The 16,041-nt window shown below is 41.0% G+C and overlaps 1 protein-coding gene across 2 annotated transcripts in view; it reads right to left on the bottom strand.

The window, feature by feature from the left end:
- Positions 1 to 16,041, bottom strand: part of sorl1 (sortilin-related receptor, L(DLR class) A repeats containing) — a 130,404-nt gene that overhangs the window by 31,368 nt on the left and 82,995 nt on the right. For both annotated transcript variants that reach the window (XM_022210725.2, XM_022210727.2), the window contains exons 10-16: positions 15,081 to 15,198; positions 9,393 to 9,466; positions 8,166 to 8,254; positions 7,303 to 7,481; positions 4,393 to 4,579; positions 2,659 to 2,787; positions 1,729 to 1,814 (exon numbers count right to left, since the gene is read on the bottom strand). In XM_022210725.2, the coding sequence (XP_022066417.1) occupies positions 1,729 to 1,814; positions 2,659 to 2,787; positions 4,393 to 4,579; positions 7,303 to 7,481; positions 8,166 to 8,254; positions 9,393 to 9,466; positions 15,081 to 15,198 (862 nt within the window). The remainder of the gene's footprint in view (positions 1 to 1,728; positions 1,815 to 2,658; positions 2,788 to 4,392; positions 4,580 to 7,302; positions 7,482 to 8,165; positions 8,255 to 9,392; positions 9,467 to 15,080; positions 15,199 to 16,041) is intronic.

Genomic DNA, 16,041 nt, shown 5'->3' with positions numbered 1-16,041 from the left:
TTTCAACCGTGTCTCATGCTACAAGAGTTTGTTCCAGCACTTTACTACTGGAGAAGCTGCTTCTTAACTTCATCCTGAAAGGCACTTCCCACAGTTTGACCCCCTTCAGTTTGCTTATAAGACCGCAAGGGGCACAGAGGATGCAGTTGTCTGTCTGCTGCATATCACCCTTCACCATGTGGACTTTGCAGGTCACTGGGCAAGAATCCTCTTCATGGGCTTCAGTTCAGCTTTCAGCACTATCCAAAAACACCTGGTGATCAAGAAGTTACACCAGCTCAACATCCCCTTCTGTCTCATTCACCTCATCCACAGCTTCCTCAGTGACAGGTTGTAGGTGGTAGGGGTGGACAAAACCATGTCATCAGCCATCACCATCAACACTGGAGCACCACGAGGCTGTGTCCTCAGCCTCTTCCTACACCAATGACTGTACGAGCCCATCACCCACTCCCATATATCTCAGTACTCAGATGATACACCACGCTTTCACTGCTTACAGACAATAATTCTGTCCAGGACTATCACAGCAGTGGCGTGAGGATAACCACCTCCATCTCAATGTTAAAAAGACAAAGCAACTGATTATTGCCCCCCTCTCCCCAGCAGCCCATCCTCATCAATAACCAAGCATTGGAACTAGCGGACAATTTTTAATATCTTGGGATTACACACAACAATAAATTCACCAGCACACCACGGACATGCAAAAAAGAAGCCACCAGAGACTCTCAGGCATCCAAAAACTAAAAGGACTTTATGTTGCCCCTCATCTCCCTCTGTTTCAAAGCATCATCAGTCCATCCTCCTGCACTGCTCCACCTGCTTCTACAACATGCTCTCTGTTACGAACAAAGCCAAACGCTTACACACAACCACCACAGCCTCCAAAATAGTCTGTCTTCCTGCACCAAACCTCACAGAACTAAACAGGGCTATTACATGACTAACAAATATAATAGAAAAGGACAGAACACGCCCACTGAACACATGCCTCCTCCCCTCAGGACGTAGATACAGAACACTGAGATGCAGATGAGCACGACTAGGCAAAAGCCCGACCTCATGTGTTATAGCAACCCTGAACAAAAGGCCAAGGTGATCTGGTCAGAGTGAAAGCTGCACATATGTTGAACAGTGATTTTGTAGAATGTGTTTTTGTTCTGTCCTGTTAATGTAAATTAAGCGGAATGGTGCTGTGGAAAAGAATTTCTGCACAGAAACAACTCTAAATCTAAGTTTAATATATTCACTGACTTGTAATATAATTTGAGATGTGCTTATGGCTGCACAGACTCTAAAAAACTGAAAAAAAACAATAAATTCCACCCCAAGAGCCCACTGAGATACATTCAGGTGCAGTCACTGTGCTGCAGCTTCCACTTGAAACTGTTAAAATGTCTGATTTTGGCAAATCCCTTTAAAACCGTGCAGTATAGTGTACAGTACAGTTTCCACTTCAGCGACATAACATGGGGCATTAATGGTAACCAGAAGGGTCTCTGGCCACAAGTAGCACTCCACAGCAACAATCAGTGTAAAATTGATTGGATTAATCGATGCAGCTGTGGGAATGTGCCAACAAAGACAAAGGAGAAGACGACAAACACTGAAAACATTCATGTAATCAAAATAGGACTTTAAATGTGTTTAAATGAGTCTTTCAAATTGTTTATCAGGACAAAAATGCACCCTACATGTTTAATCATTTAATCCAGTGCAGCTTACCTCCAACGGGACACGGCAGCATCTCTCCATCCAGTCTGGACTCCACGTCTCCTCCACGGCAGCTATCACCTGGTACTTTTCTGTAGCTGCAGCAGCAACACAAGACCAAAGAGAGTCTCAGCTGAACGCTTGATGGCGCTCTCACCAGAAATGTACAAACAGGCAGCAACAAACCAAAGAGAATGAAAATCATAAAAGCTGGTGTGATTTCAACATCAGAATAAGTCCTTAAAGGGGAACTCCGGTTTTGGTGCGAGCTCTCGCGCGATTTCGGAACGAGATTTGCGTTCTAGCGTCCTGAGATTTGGATACAGACCACAACAAAGAGCGATCGCCAGGTAATGTGGAGGTTTTCGTTCACTTCTCATCTCTACTATGTTGTGGGACACTCGTTGAGACTATCCGAGTCGGTCAGTGTGGGGAAAAAGCACGTTAGGGGGGACTTTGACGCGGGGGGGCCAGCTGCCCCATACTTTTCGCTAGCTGAGCTGCTAGCTGAGCTGCTAAGCTGCCTGCCTGGCTAAATACTGGAGCTATGTCAAAAATTCATTTCTCCGTCACTCATATGTATGAAATGACATATGAAAACAGACCCAGGTTGAAAAAAACCGAAGTTCCCCTTTAATGTGACCAGATGAGCCAAAAATATACAAACAAGAGTGAATGGTGTTTTGCTTCAAGCTTAGGTTTCATTCATATTTTGGTATCTGCAGTAGACAAAAAATCCATAAAAGAAACTAACCTTTTGTCACAAAAGTTAAGGCTAGATTTAGCCTTCTCCCACATGCAAACACAAAACTTAAAAGGATAAAGGTGACCATATATAAAAAGCAGTATTGCTGTATATGGCGATGTTTTGCTGACAAATTTTATTTGAAGAAGCTCAGGCTGCACATTTCCACACTGTAAAGTCAGGTAATAGCAGCTTACCCTTTGCTGCGGCGGTAGCTGGTACCGACAGGGCAAGGAACTGGAGGAGCGTAGAGGTCACCCACGAACTCAGGGTCAGGAACACACACCTGCAGAGACAAGTCTTCACTCAGCTTGAAACCGTAGTCACTGGAAGAAGAAAGAGACAGACAGGGAAAAACTGTTAGCTTCTCATCTCTGGCTAAAGGCAGCATCAAATGGGCATTTTGTCACTTGGGATAATGTTTTGTTTTGTCTGTCAGATATCAGTCAGTCAGTGCCATCTGCTTCTGATATGACACATGTCCCACCCACATTGAAGCTAATGAATAAAGATTTTCATTTGACACTCTTTGCAGTCAAGTCATTTCAGTGTGGTGTGGACAATTTGCTTCGCCTTGCTGGAAGAGCTGTTCTATCATTCAAGAAGTGCACAACAGGATTATAGATTGTTTTCATGATACAAATACCAATCGCACTGGATACACGTTATACTTACGTGGGGTATTTCTACATTTAGATCTCAACCTTTTTGTTATTACAGGATTTCAAACATCATATCAACTGAAATATTAAAAGATATCAAAGAAAAGCAATAAAATATTGTAACATTTTTTCAGTATTTCATGGCTGCATGTAGCAGCAAATCCTAACTAGAAAAGCACTCATAGTGCAGTACCATGCCAAGGCTGTTCATTCTCTCATATGTCATTGTCAGAAATGCAGCATTTTGTTTTTAGGAATGCAGCATTTGTTTATTTATTATTGACTGATGATCAGAAATCACTGCAGCATAGAATGTGTCCATTTAATACAGATGTACCCACAAATAAAATGACATGGCGCTGAGCACAGGCGTGTGTTATGAATGTGTACAATATGCACAGATACCGAATCACGTGACCTAAATAAGTAGCGGGCGGTGGGAATTGATGGGACTCAGAAACACCCCCACAATTTAATCAGTTGTTCCTTGTGTCATTTCCAACAGATAAGTCCCGATCAGTCCACAGCGGTGGATTTGTAGTAGGATCACAATCATGTGATCGTCAGCAGGCAGCTGACGTAGCATTCACTTGTTGTCATGGTTACAGTGATGTTGTGTCGCTATCTCGCAGCACAGAAATCTTTGCCAAACCCGTGGATCCAGACTATAAGCAGCATCACAGCCAGAATCTGATCACTTGGTCCTTGTGTCATTTCTGACCTTCCCTGAAAATTTCATCCAAATCTCTCCGTCTGTTTTTGAGCTATGTTGCCAACAGATGGACAAACAGACAGATGGACAAATGTACGGCGATCGTCACATAACTGCCACGTTCCTTGATGGAGTAACAAAATCACAAATAATCATTTTATAGGACTTGTATCTGAATAAGCAGTGGAAAATGAATAGATTAACAAAGAAAGGTTCTAATAATGATTGTTCACATGGATTCTATGTAACATCAGAGGTTTGAAACAACAGGACTGGAGATTTTTCAGTTTTTGCAAAAATCACAGCTACAACATAATTATATGTAAAGTAATAACATAAAATAGACTATGGAAGCCTAGGAGCATTCTTTTCAGTTTTACACATTCAAAGCTCTTTTACAGACCTTGTGTTCTGGGATTGTCGAGATCTTAATCATTGCCTATCCACAGCTTAGTGTATCTTTTTAAAATCCTCAGAGTCAGACTTGTGCTCTCTACAATCAAAGGTACTGACAGAGACGGAGAGCAGGACAAACATGCTGTGTATGGCTCACTCACCATTCATAGTCCTGCCGTGTGCAGGAGCAGTTAGAGATGATGACGGGCCGGTCGAAGTCCTCTCCGTTAAAGCATGTAGCGTGAGGAGCTCGTCTCTTAAATGTTATCTCTCTGCCCAACAGGCACTCATTACCGTGCTCATCTGACGGAGACCAGCGTTTGTAGTCAGCATCAGAACAAGGTACACCTGGGGAAAAAAGGACACTGTGACAAATGTCTGCATAGTCACAAATTTCTTTGTTTTTCTACTCTTGCCTGCAACAAGAAATATGCTAACCACACATTTTTTTTTTATCCTACACGACTTTCATTCTGAATTATGTGACTGTTGTTCCGTAGTAGTAGTGTTTTCTCAAAACCTACTGTAACTAACTGAAAATAATCATCTCAGTGAGCATGAACAGCTGGTTTATGTCAACCGTGGCTTTGGTAGCTATAGCCACTAAAGACGATATAGCAGGAATGTACAGTACACTCTTAGATGATGTAAAATGGCTACAGGTCATCACAGCTCTTATAGACAAGTCTTGCCACTTGAGAATCATACTGGTAACAAGTCTGGGCAGTTATTTCAGGATAACCAGATTCACAGCTAAAGAAACAAAAAACAAACAAAGAAACGTTTAAAGATTTGGTAACATTGCTCCAATATAAGGTTTTACAAGCATTTTTTTTTCTCAACTGGTTTTATTTCTTCTCTGCAAATTCAGTCTCTACAACTTCTACATTGTGAATATTCACAGTTTCAATATACCGCAGTTCCTTCAGTGTAATTATGCAGGTGGCTGGATGATTCCTAGTTCGGGAAAGGTTGAGATATATGTCAAGTCTCTCCTTTATAGCGTCTTCTCAATGTGTCGGCTCAAAGGAACGGTAATATACAGAAAATGGGTCTTTGTTAGCTAAAGTTATGTAGCAAAACTGTGTAGTACTGACACGCTGCATCACTAAAGACTGCGTAGCTCCTCATAAATTCAGTTTGAGCTCTTTGTTCTTGCTATTTGTATAGACCCTTTATTTGTTTACAAACATTGTGATGTTTTTTGTGGGCGGGGCTTATGCTGGAGGCAAAAGCGGAGCGAGAAGTCAAGCGAGACTGGGAGTATATAGTTTCCGCTGGGAGTTTGCGCTGCAAACTCGAGCATTTTTAACCCGTAAAACTTCAGTGTACCGCCGGCGGTACACTTACTAATTTCCATAGGAATTTCAAGAATGTCCGATGGCTGCAAACGCGATTATATAAACACTATATGCCGATGGAAAGCTTAGATTCTCATGAATCCGCCGGTATAAACCACTTTCAGATGTGATTACCACAGCGGGTAATATAAACACATTTGTCCGACAAACAACGAATATCCATCCATCCTTTCTCTATACACGGCTTTAACGCACACAGCGCGACTCACATTTCCGGGTTCATTATTACACACAGATGAAAATATTCCACAAAAAACGGCCATAATCCAACCTTGGACATCCAGACGACACAAGCCAGTAATCTGTTTTGTCCAAAACATGTCTTGAAGTCGGTATATAATCCACAAATCGGTCGTTTTCAAGGAAATGCACCTCGCGATGTGCGTCCAATATTCCCTGTATTTCTCGTCATATTTAACGGGTTATTGTTTTTGATTGTATTTTTTTCTGTGTCTTGTTGTGTCCTTGTTCTTATGGTGTGCGTATTTGGACCCAGTGTCTGGAATAAAGCTGAATTGAATTGAATATTTTTTATTTACAAATAGAATATCAGCGACTTTTTGGAATGAAAATGGCTGGAATTGACTGCAGCTGATCGTCTCTGTCCAGTCTTTTCGCCTCAGTGCATTTAACCACAACTGTCTTCGTTCCCTCTGAGCACGAGTGTTCGGTAGAATCCTATAAAACTTTAATTTGCGTTCGCCAATGTCATTCCTCCTATTCTGGCATCCAAAAACACAGCAGGACGACATTTTAGAAAAGTTGATAGAGCCTAGTCCCTCAGTCTTTCGCCTTTCGGTCACGGCCGCAGGCTGCCTCTTTTGCCTCCAGCTAAAGCTGTGACGTCATTCGTGACGTGGGTCATTAAAGGGTCTATTGGCAAATTTCTACATTTTAACATTTGTATTTCTTTTTGTCTTAACTGCATGCTGCTAGAATGATGCTAACGTTAGCTACAGGCTATACAACAAGAGTAGCTAACATGACTTGAATTATCCAACATGAGAAAAGTAAATGAGTTATCATGCAATGTAATCTAGTCACAGTATTGTTGTCTTTTTGACATTTGATGTGAGCATAGACTGCATATAAAAGATGGACATAACATGTACAGGCCCAATGATTGGTGGACTGTGAAGCCTCAAGTTTGGTATTTTACCACTGTCATCTTGGTCTTTGAGTGAGTGGTGGGTCTGACTGAATAACTGAAGACAGTCATACAGTAACAGCAATAACTTGTCAATCAGAAGGTCATCTTGCTTTACTGCCTGTTGTACTCTAAATGGGACAATATTTAAGTAAATGACCATCATGCCGTGTTCAAAAAGTCTTAAAATTAGCAATTGGAACCATAAACTCAATAGGAAAATCTTTACTGAGATAACAGATCATTGTGAAGTAATGCCATTTATTCATAGACTTCAATACAATCAGTGTTTTTATTGCCGCCAGTGAAGCCGCCCCCTGCTGGATGTTTGAAAGAATGCAGGTTTTAGGCACTTTTGAATTGAACAAACTTTTAAGACACGGAGTTAAAAACATCTTTTATGCCCAGTCTCTGGGTGTCAGTTCACTAACAAGCTAACACTATTTCTGACTCTCGCAGCTGAAGCCTAAACTTAGAAATAACCGGTGTGAGCTGTTGTTGCTAAGAGCTGAGGATCTCTCACACAGGAGCTGTCCACACCTCCTTCTCACTCTCCAACCTACCCAGGACATCAGAGGTGTTGACCTGCAGGATGAGCCAGCTGTGTCTCTGCTCGGCGTAGGAGCCAAAGATGGTGAAGATGGTGCTCTTCTCTCCAGGCTCCGTCAGCAGCTGGTACACATACACCTCCTTATCTGAGAACTTAAAGTCAGTCCATGTCTCGCCTTCATTGGTGCTGAACCTGACAGGGGTAAGCACAATATTTAATCTACTGTATGAATTTTACTCCAACAACTGTTTTCAGCATGTATTGTTAACAATTTGCATTCAACATTTGTCCTTTTTGGTCATCTGCCGGCTACCTATTCATTCCCCGCTTACCAGAAAAACAGGGATGATAGCGTCACTGGAAAAACACCAGTTTAATATGGAAGTGGAAAAGGAGTATAACATGCATTTTAATTGGGTGGCTTAACCCAGTCAGAATGACATTTGTATTTATAAAGGAAAAGAGGTAACTATGTAACCAGGGTACAGGAAGTCAATTCTCTGTCCATGTAAATGAGGTCAGCTGTTTTCACTGTAATATACTGTATCACCTGCACATTAAAACCAGTTGCCTGCTATGATGCTGTTGGCACAGAGGTGTTTTATTGCACTTGTGTTTACTGAGGGAAGGTGTATTTGCTTTTAAACTCCAACACGCTGCATCACATTCACAGCCTGCTCCTGCAGAGTAATGAGCACATCCACAGGGCAGGTGCTGTTTATGTGCCTCACTTCCCACATTTCCTCAAGTTGTTTGGGGAATTCATATGGAAACCTTCCAGCTTCAGGCGAGTCTCTCTGGGTCTGATGTTTGTGAGATCAAATCTGATTTATTTTCTCTCCTGAGTGAGTATTTAAACTGGCCGTTTGGACTTACTTCAGATGCGTGGTGGCACCTCCTTGTGCGATGGCCATCAGGATACCACCGTGGTCACCCCATGTGTAGAAATGAGGGCCTGCCAGTGCCTGGAACAGAGGAGGCATGGTCAGTCAGCTATTAGACCAGATTATGTCTTTGAACTCAAATCTAAATATATTTTAATGATCTCATGAAATGGCAACTTCATTTCCTAATCTGACACAATTCCTATGATGGTTCACTGTAAACTGTAAACTATCAGATTATCGGATTAACATATGTGTGTGTGTATGTGTAGGTGTGCATATATGTGTGTGTGTGGTTTTTGTTGTTGTTGTTTTTAAGTTCACTTTTTGTAATTGATTTCTGGGGATAAAGGGGCACACATAATAAGACTTGTCTTCTTTCTGCTCCCTTTCATTCTTGTTTGGAGACTGTATTTACATGAATTTTTTTTATTTTACAAATGAATGAAATACAACAAAACAAAGCAGTTAATGGAAAACAGTTTTACTAAATGTCAATCAAAATGTCTATTTTTTGTCTTCCCAAGAACACAAACACATCTTGCTCTCAGGGGTGATTACCGCCAATCAATTATCATTTCTTTTTACGCATTTAATTTGCCAATTCTACATAACATGAAACCAGTTAGCAAGTAAGTGGCTAATGACAAGCATGTGGGAAGAGAGTATTGTTTCTGGATGTGAAATGCTACAAAAGCATTACATAGTTAATGATTAACCAAACTGATTTTTGCTCAGAGCAACAGGGAAATGGTATCTTATACGTAAAAATCTGCTTTCATTGAAACAAAAAAAACAAGAAAGTCACAGAAAGAGCAAAATGCTTAAGTGTGGCTGGGCAAATCTAATTTTTGCATCATTCTTTTTATGAAGATGTATGCAGCAACATTCAGCATTTATACACAGCAAGGCATGGAAACCAATTTAAAATTTCAGTCATTCTCCTTGAAAAATCTAAGTCAGAGTTTATTCTTAAAGAACACACAAAAGATAGTGGATATAAACTAAATGATATCCATAAACAGTGCAGTGTGTCCATTAGATAAAGATAACTGATGCCCATATTTCTTGTTTCACTAACGTCTTTTTAAGGTCAGTCATTGCAAATGTGCAGAAAAGTCCATAAAGCATGCAGGCACTGAAATATGTTTAAATGTTCTGTCTTTGTTTCAGTTTAACATGCTGGATTTTCTTTGTCAGCTCTAGATTTTGTACTGACCTCTCTCCACCGTGCTCCAGCACCACTGGATACATACACATTGGGTTTGTTGGCCAGGTTCCTGCCTACAGATCCTGCAATCAGAGGACAAAATGCCATGTTACATGTACGCACACACAAACACACTGTAGCGATTTTCCCTGAATAGGACAGAGTTGATGTGGCCACATTTTGCTTTCACATATGGAAAATCTGTAACCGAAGACTCAAACCAGAGCATTCCATATCTTTTGTAACACACGTGTCCTCTGTATGCACTGACAAATACTTTCCTCTGACTGTATGTTGTTATTGAACAAAGCTGATAACCAGCAATGATCTGCTCGGGGAGTTCACAAAAAACGCACAATGAAATCAAATATACAGAAAGGGAAAGTATGTTTTTTCATTTATTTTCAGAAAACTAATAGCACTGAGTCAATGGCTCACTGTGTTGAAAGCAAATCAAGCTGTGAGATGATAAAACGGCGTTTCAATTCCTAGCAGTTGTGGTGATATAAGTGTAAAAGCTGGCCTGGGGTGGTGTCAGAGTCAGTAAAGTTGTTACTCTTTCCCAAAAGAGATTTTGACGCTAGGAGCACTAAAGTGTTATGAGATGTTTTTGCTTTTTGTGTGTGTGAGGCTGGTGCATGCAGAAAGGTCAGGCTTCTATCGCATTGAGTTTGGCAGTAACATAAAATCTCTCAAGGTTATTATAATTTATTTGGTAGGAAACATGGAGGCCTGCTGCACATGATGGACAAATCCACCCAGTAGAGGATGCAATACTTTGCTGGTGCCGTTAGAAACTGACTTTAACCATATTCAGGACTGTTCCAAAATTTTTATTGAATTCTTATATTCAGATTCTTCTGTATTTTGGAGGCGTGCAATTGTCTCACAATCATTCTGCAGCAGAACAATAAGTCCAAATATCCAGTCACAGCTATAAAGAGCCAACTTCAGCCACTAGAGGATGATGATCTCAGCATTATGGAGTCAGTCTGGGATTACATGAAGAGACAGAAGACACTGAGGCCACAGAAGAACTGTTGAAAGTTATTACTGCCATCACTACAGACGTGACTAAAAAAATAGCTGTAAATGTAACACAGTGAGCCCCTAAACCTGCTGGCATAATTAAGAGACTCCCCAGATAGCAAACTATGGGTGAATCAATGTTGCATCTATGTTGAGACCTAATGTACAAATTATACAGAAAGCGCAAGGTTGATAAAATGTTGAGTCAATGTTTGCTTTTCAACCATAAATCACACTTTTCCCAGATAGCAAAAGATGTTAAATCAATGTTGAATTAGGGTTAAGAAGGCTGAATTGTGGTTACGGTTGAAGACTGATGGTTGGATCAACGTTGATTCAACAACATTTTGTCAACATTGAAGTTCGTGTTTAAAAGATGCCATTGAATCTACATTGTATTTTGGTTTAATTAAAATGTTTGACAGGTCAATGTTTAATTAATGTTGAATCTATGTTTGCAAACATGTAATCTATGTAAGCAAACGTTGACTCAACATTTTATCAACCTTGCGCTTTCTGTATAATTTCTACGTTAGGTCTCAACATAGATTCAACATTGATTCACCCATAATTTGCTATCTGGGTTATTTTCTTTGAAAAACGGACAAATTATTATTGTTTAACTCTATACCCGGTTCAAAATTATGGTTTGGGGCACCCCGGTGGCTTAACTGGGTGAGAGGGCGACCCATGAACAGGGACTATAGTCCCTGATGCAGTGGCTATAGGTCAGACTCAAACCATGGCCATCTGCAGGTCCTCCCCCTATATACTACTCCTCTACCCTCAATTCCTGTTTCCCTCTACTGTCCTCTACAAAACAGGCCAAAAAAAAATTATGGTTTGATTATGATCAAATATCTGCACAACTAGTAACACTCCCCTCATCCACAGTGGTGTTTTCCATACCTTTCACCTAAAGCACATTCGCATTGTTACTGGTGTTAGCATTACTTCAAAGAGCCATCAACGTTACCAGAGCCTCAAAGAGCTTTTAGTGTGGCTGCAAAAGTCTTCTTATTCCATTTCATTGCAGTTCTTTTTAACTTCTGATAACAAAAAACTATAAAAGATCTGTGATAGTGTTGTTGGTTTAGCCAGGTCAAAGAATGGGCAGCAGGAGAAAAGTGAAAATGAATATGAGGAGACTGAAGATTAAAGGCTGAAGCTTTCATGCAGCTTTTATGGAACAGTGCTCTCACAGGTTGGGCTTTATGTACTGAACTATAAATTGAGGAACACACTTCAAAACACAACCATCTATGCATCCCTCCATTGATCCATCAGGAGCATCTATGAATGATTAATCCAAGCATTTTGTGCCTTTGACACTTGAGAGCAGATAAACACCTGCTTACATCTATACACATCAATCCTGATTATCAAATATCATTTCAGGGTGAATGATTAGAAGACGTACAAATTACAATGAGGGTAACATGGTTCTTGTGTCTTCGTTGAGGGTTGTAACAACGCCTCTGAAATGATTTACACCCCGTGTAACACAGGCTAATGACTCTCATTAAATATCATCACACAAGCAAGCAGATACCCGAGACAATAAACAAGCAGCTGCCATTGTGCAGATATGAAACTGGCAACCACAAACGTGTGTGTATTTACTAGTGAGTTCAATCACTGTTAGTAGTTACAGACACAGGTTGATATTTTTGAAAAGCAGCTGTCAACAGCAATATGTTCTTCCAAAGTTCAGTATCTTTAAACCTGTGGCCAAAAAGATTCAGAGAGAGTCAGCTTTTCTTCATGGATGAGAGGAAGGTGTAAATATTAGGGGGCCATGATGGTAGTTTTCATGACAAAACAAAGAAAATAAAACATATATAGCATTGATTCCTTAGACTCAATATAGGAAAAGAGACAATAAAACGCTTGTGATATATAACTCGATCAAAAGCAGTAAGAAAAAAGTGTCGATAGGATGTTTGATAGCTTCACTTTGATGCACTCATTGCAAACCACACATAAAAATATGCAACCAGTCCAATCCATTCAATAAAATCGCAGAAACTTTATCCCCCTACATTAGTCTCTCCTGACATTTTAGCCAACATGCAGATGGTTTACTTGCTCAGGATGAATGCGACTGTACTTGAAATTTGAAAATTTTATTTTTCAGTGCTTGTAGAACCACAAACAAGATTCACTTTATCTATTATTAAACAGCAGCATGGAGGTGGAAGTATTACCAGGAGGAACAACGTTGTTCCTCCTGTTTTCTTCACATCCCATACATAGCTGGAGTATCTGAAAAACTGAGGAATTTCTCCAAACATAACACCCCATTGCACGTCAGATCCAGCAACACTATAAGACAAGGACTAGTTAGCAGAGCTCATGGGTTGGAATCCAGCCCACGGCCCTGTGCTGCAGGTCATTCGCCCACTCCTCTCCCCATGCTTCCTGTCTCTCTCTCTCTCTCTCTCCACTGTCCTATATGATGAAGGCTGAAAATGCCAAAGGAAAAAAAAAGTTTGAAAAAAACATTTGCATTGACATCCTCCAAGCGTACTCCCTCCCTGGCTCACAACAGTCTGTCACATCCCCTGATAACGGAGTCCCTTCACCCTCTGTTGCTGTCCCTGTGACTTTCCTGCAGGTATTTTGAAGCACACTAATCCATGTCCCTGGACCTCTCGTCACACCTGTGTGCACCCACTGCTACAGCTGGCTGGGTTGATCTTGTGAGACGATCTGGTGTCCCCTCAGCCGTCTGCACTGTGCTGATGGATGCTGGTATGAGGTCCAGCCCCATCAGCTGATACGTGGTGCAGTCCAAACAGTCAGAACCTTAACCTAAGCGGGGCTCGGCGGCTTCGATCGGCCTGCCCTCTGCCCGTCTTCTCCCTCTGGGTTTTTGCTTTTATCTTTAACGTGTGTCAAAGTGAGATTGTGTTTAAAATGACATATTTGTCTGTGTTTTTCATTGTTGTGTGATCTGTGTACCTTAATAAAAAGGATCAAGTGGTTAATCCAAAGTAAGGCGGTTAAATTCAAATTACACTTTATTTTCTGCTGGTCAATAATCATCAGTATAAAATGAAACATATTATTGTGATAAGTTTTACAGCTATATGACACAGCCCTATGGGAAAAATCAGTATGAGACCGTTTTACTGTCCTGGTGTTCTTTTGCTCTTTCTCTGATTTATTTGACTATTTTTCTATCATTAAAATGGCCCTCAGCTGTCTGTTATTATATTTGACTTAGCCATGAACTGCAGCATACACAGCAATAATAGATGCTCATAGTATGCATATAATATTACTAAAACATTTAATAATTATTTCATACGACTGAAACTCGTACAGAAGTATGTATTTGATCAGTTATTTCAAGCTGTCGCGCATGTAAACATGCGTGTGCAGTGTGTGTATGTACACTCATGGCTGTATTCAGGAGTGTGTTTGACCCTTCGAGTGCCCGCTGGGTGCTGCAGCAGTAATTAGCCCATCTGTTTGAGAGCGATAACGAAGCAAATGGCGGCGGCGTTTGCCAGTCCTCCCTCCTCCTCCTCCTCTCCCTCACTCTTTTGCTCTCTTTCCATGCACATTATCTAATAAGAATTTAATTATACAGACTGGCTGGGTGCAGGGGAAGCAGTTTCCTAAACACTGGAGAGTATCAACAAATCAATGCTCTCTACCAGCTGTGGAGAGGCACAAACTCTGCTCCAGCGGCAAAGCAGAGAAACTCATTGGACTTCTTTCTGATGAATTCGTTTGCCTGCAACATGTTCAGACTTCTCTCCCAAGTCAACAAACCTGCGATCACAACAAGCAAGCTGTTTCCTGCACGTTCTCTGCAGGGTGCAACCGCATTTCCGGTGTTTTTGGCAGTACAGGAAGAGGACATTTTCTAAGGGAGACTTGTTGGTTTGCATTGTTTCCTGTGTTGTACTAATTTATCTGCCCTATCAGAACAAGAGGAAACTGCAGAAAAATCGCACAAGGCATCCTCCAACAGATGGCACCCAAAGTCTCTTCATCTGTCCTGACTAAGAGCTGTTATTATGACTGACTGTGACTGTGTCAAAATTACCGGAACTTCTGTGAAAAGACTTTTTTTTCTGTTCATCACACAGATCCCAGAGATTTTTAGTATTATTAGAGAATGGTAAAATGGTAAATGGTTGTATTTATATAGCGCTTTTATCCAAAGCGCTTTACATGATATGTCACATTTACCCATTCACACACTGATGGCGAAAGCTGCCATGCAAGGCGCCAACCACAACCCATCAGGAGCAATTAGGGGTTAGGTGCTTGCTCAGAGACACCTCAACATGAGCTCAACGGGCCGAGGATCGAACCGGCAACCTTCCAGTTACAAGACGGCCACTCTACCCACTGAGTGTAAAATGTGATTACATTTCTTTAGGATTTGCTACAAAATACAATGAGCAGTTCAAAAGTTCAAAGGCCCAGTTTGTGAAGTCAAACAACAGGTTACTTCACCATTAAAATGTACACATTTATCAGGCCTGTACTAAACTGATCATATGTACACTGGAAGTTCAAATAAAAGTAAAGAAAATGCTCTCTGTCCAGCAATCGTTGATTGATGCACATGACTGTCAGCTGGATTTCTCTGAATGTGTCGCTCTGTAAACCTCTCCTGCTCTGTGTTGCTGCTTCCTGTTGTCCCACCTGTGGCCATGATGAGTCCAGGTGCAGAGTCCTTGGATAGGATGGGCATCCTCCTCAGCTGGATGTTGAACAGCTGGCTCCAGCGCTGGGCCAGGTGGAGAGAGCAACCTTTACTGAGCTGAGGGGTGAGACAGAGGACAGGAGAGTCAGATGATGTTTTTCAGCTATTAGTTTCACTACACTTCTGTCTGCTTTCCTTCCCCAACTAGCCATTTATGCGTGCTTTTACCTTTTGCAGTACTTAGATCATTCAGTACAAAACCAGAAACAGAGTTGGATTTAATAACATACTGTATTCTGTACAGATCAGAATAGTCAGGGTCATCCACTTCTAGTACGAGGGAGCATGATGGTTTTATTCATATAGTAAATTCTCATCCCGTCTTAATCGGCTCATAAAAACGACTTTCAATGGCAAATGTGATAATGTGTTATGATGCTACGAATTGCAAGTAACTTGAAGGTATTAAATATGAGAACAAAATAACGGCTGCAAGCAGCTTCAATACAAAACTTGGTCTCTTGGTCAGTCCAAAAGGCCATGCGTGGTTTTGACATTAAAAGTGGATAGCTGATGTAGTTTTACCTCTACTGCTACTACAATAGCTGTGTTGTCTATATTTCGTCGCATTGCCTCTCATATTGAACACAGAAAAGCACGCGGGGCTCTTGTGGTTGTTTCAGACAGGCTGTGACTTTGCACTTTTTTAAGGATATAGCTGCAGCTGGTTACAGACTGGTCTAAAGCACTGTCAGTAATTATTCCTCATGTGAGCTGAGCACAGCGGTGAAAAGATTTGTGCAGAATTTAGAATTTCCTACTCTATTTTTTTGGCACAGTCAATGAAAAGCTTGTACAAAACAAAGCAAGTCCAGCAACGACTTCAATTAAAGCTCTTTTCATGATGAATTTTAAGGGTGCGGATGATTAAGAATCTACTTATAAAGTCTCTCCTCATAA

The sequence above is a fragment of the Acanthochromis polyacanthus genome, chromosome 13 (assembly GCF_021347895.1).
Source record: "Acanthochromis polyacanthus isolate Apoly-LR-REF ecotype Palm Island chromosome 13, KAUST_Apoly_ChrSc, whole genome shotgun sequence".
NCBI lineage: Eukaryota > Metazoa > Chordata > Actinopteri > Pomacentridae > Acanthochromis > Acanthochromis polyacanthus.
This window is presented reverse-complemented; position numbering and strand designations above follow the sequence as displayed.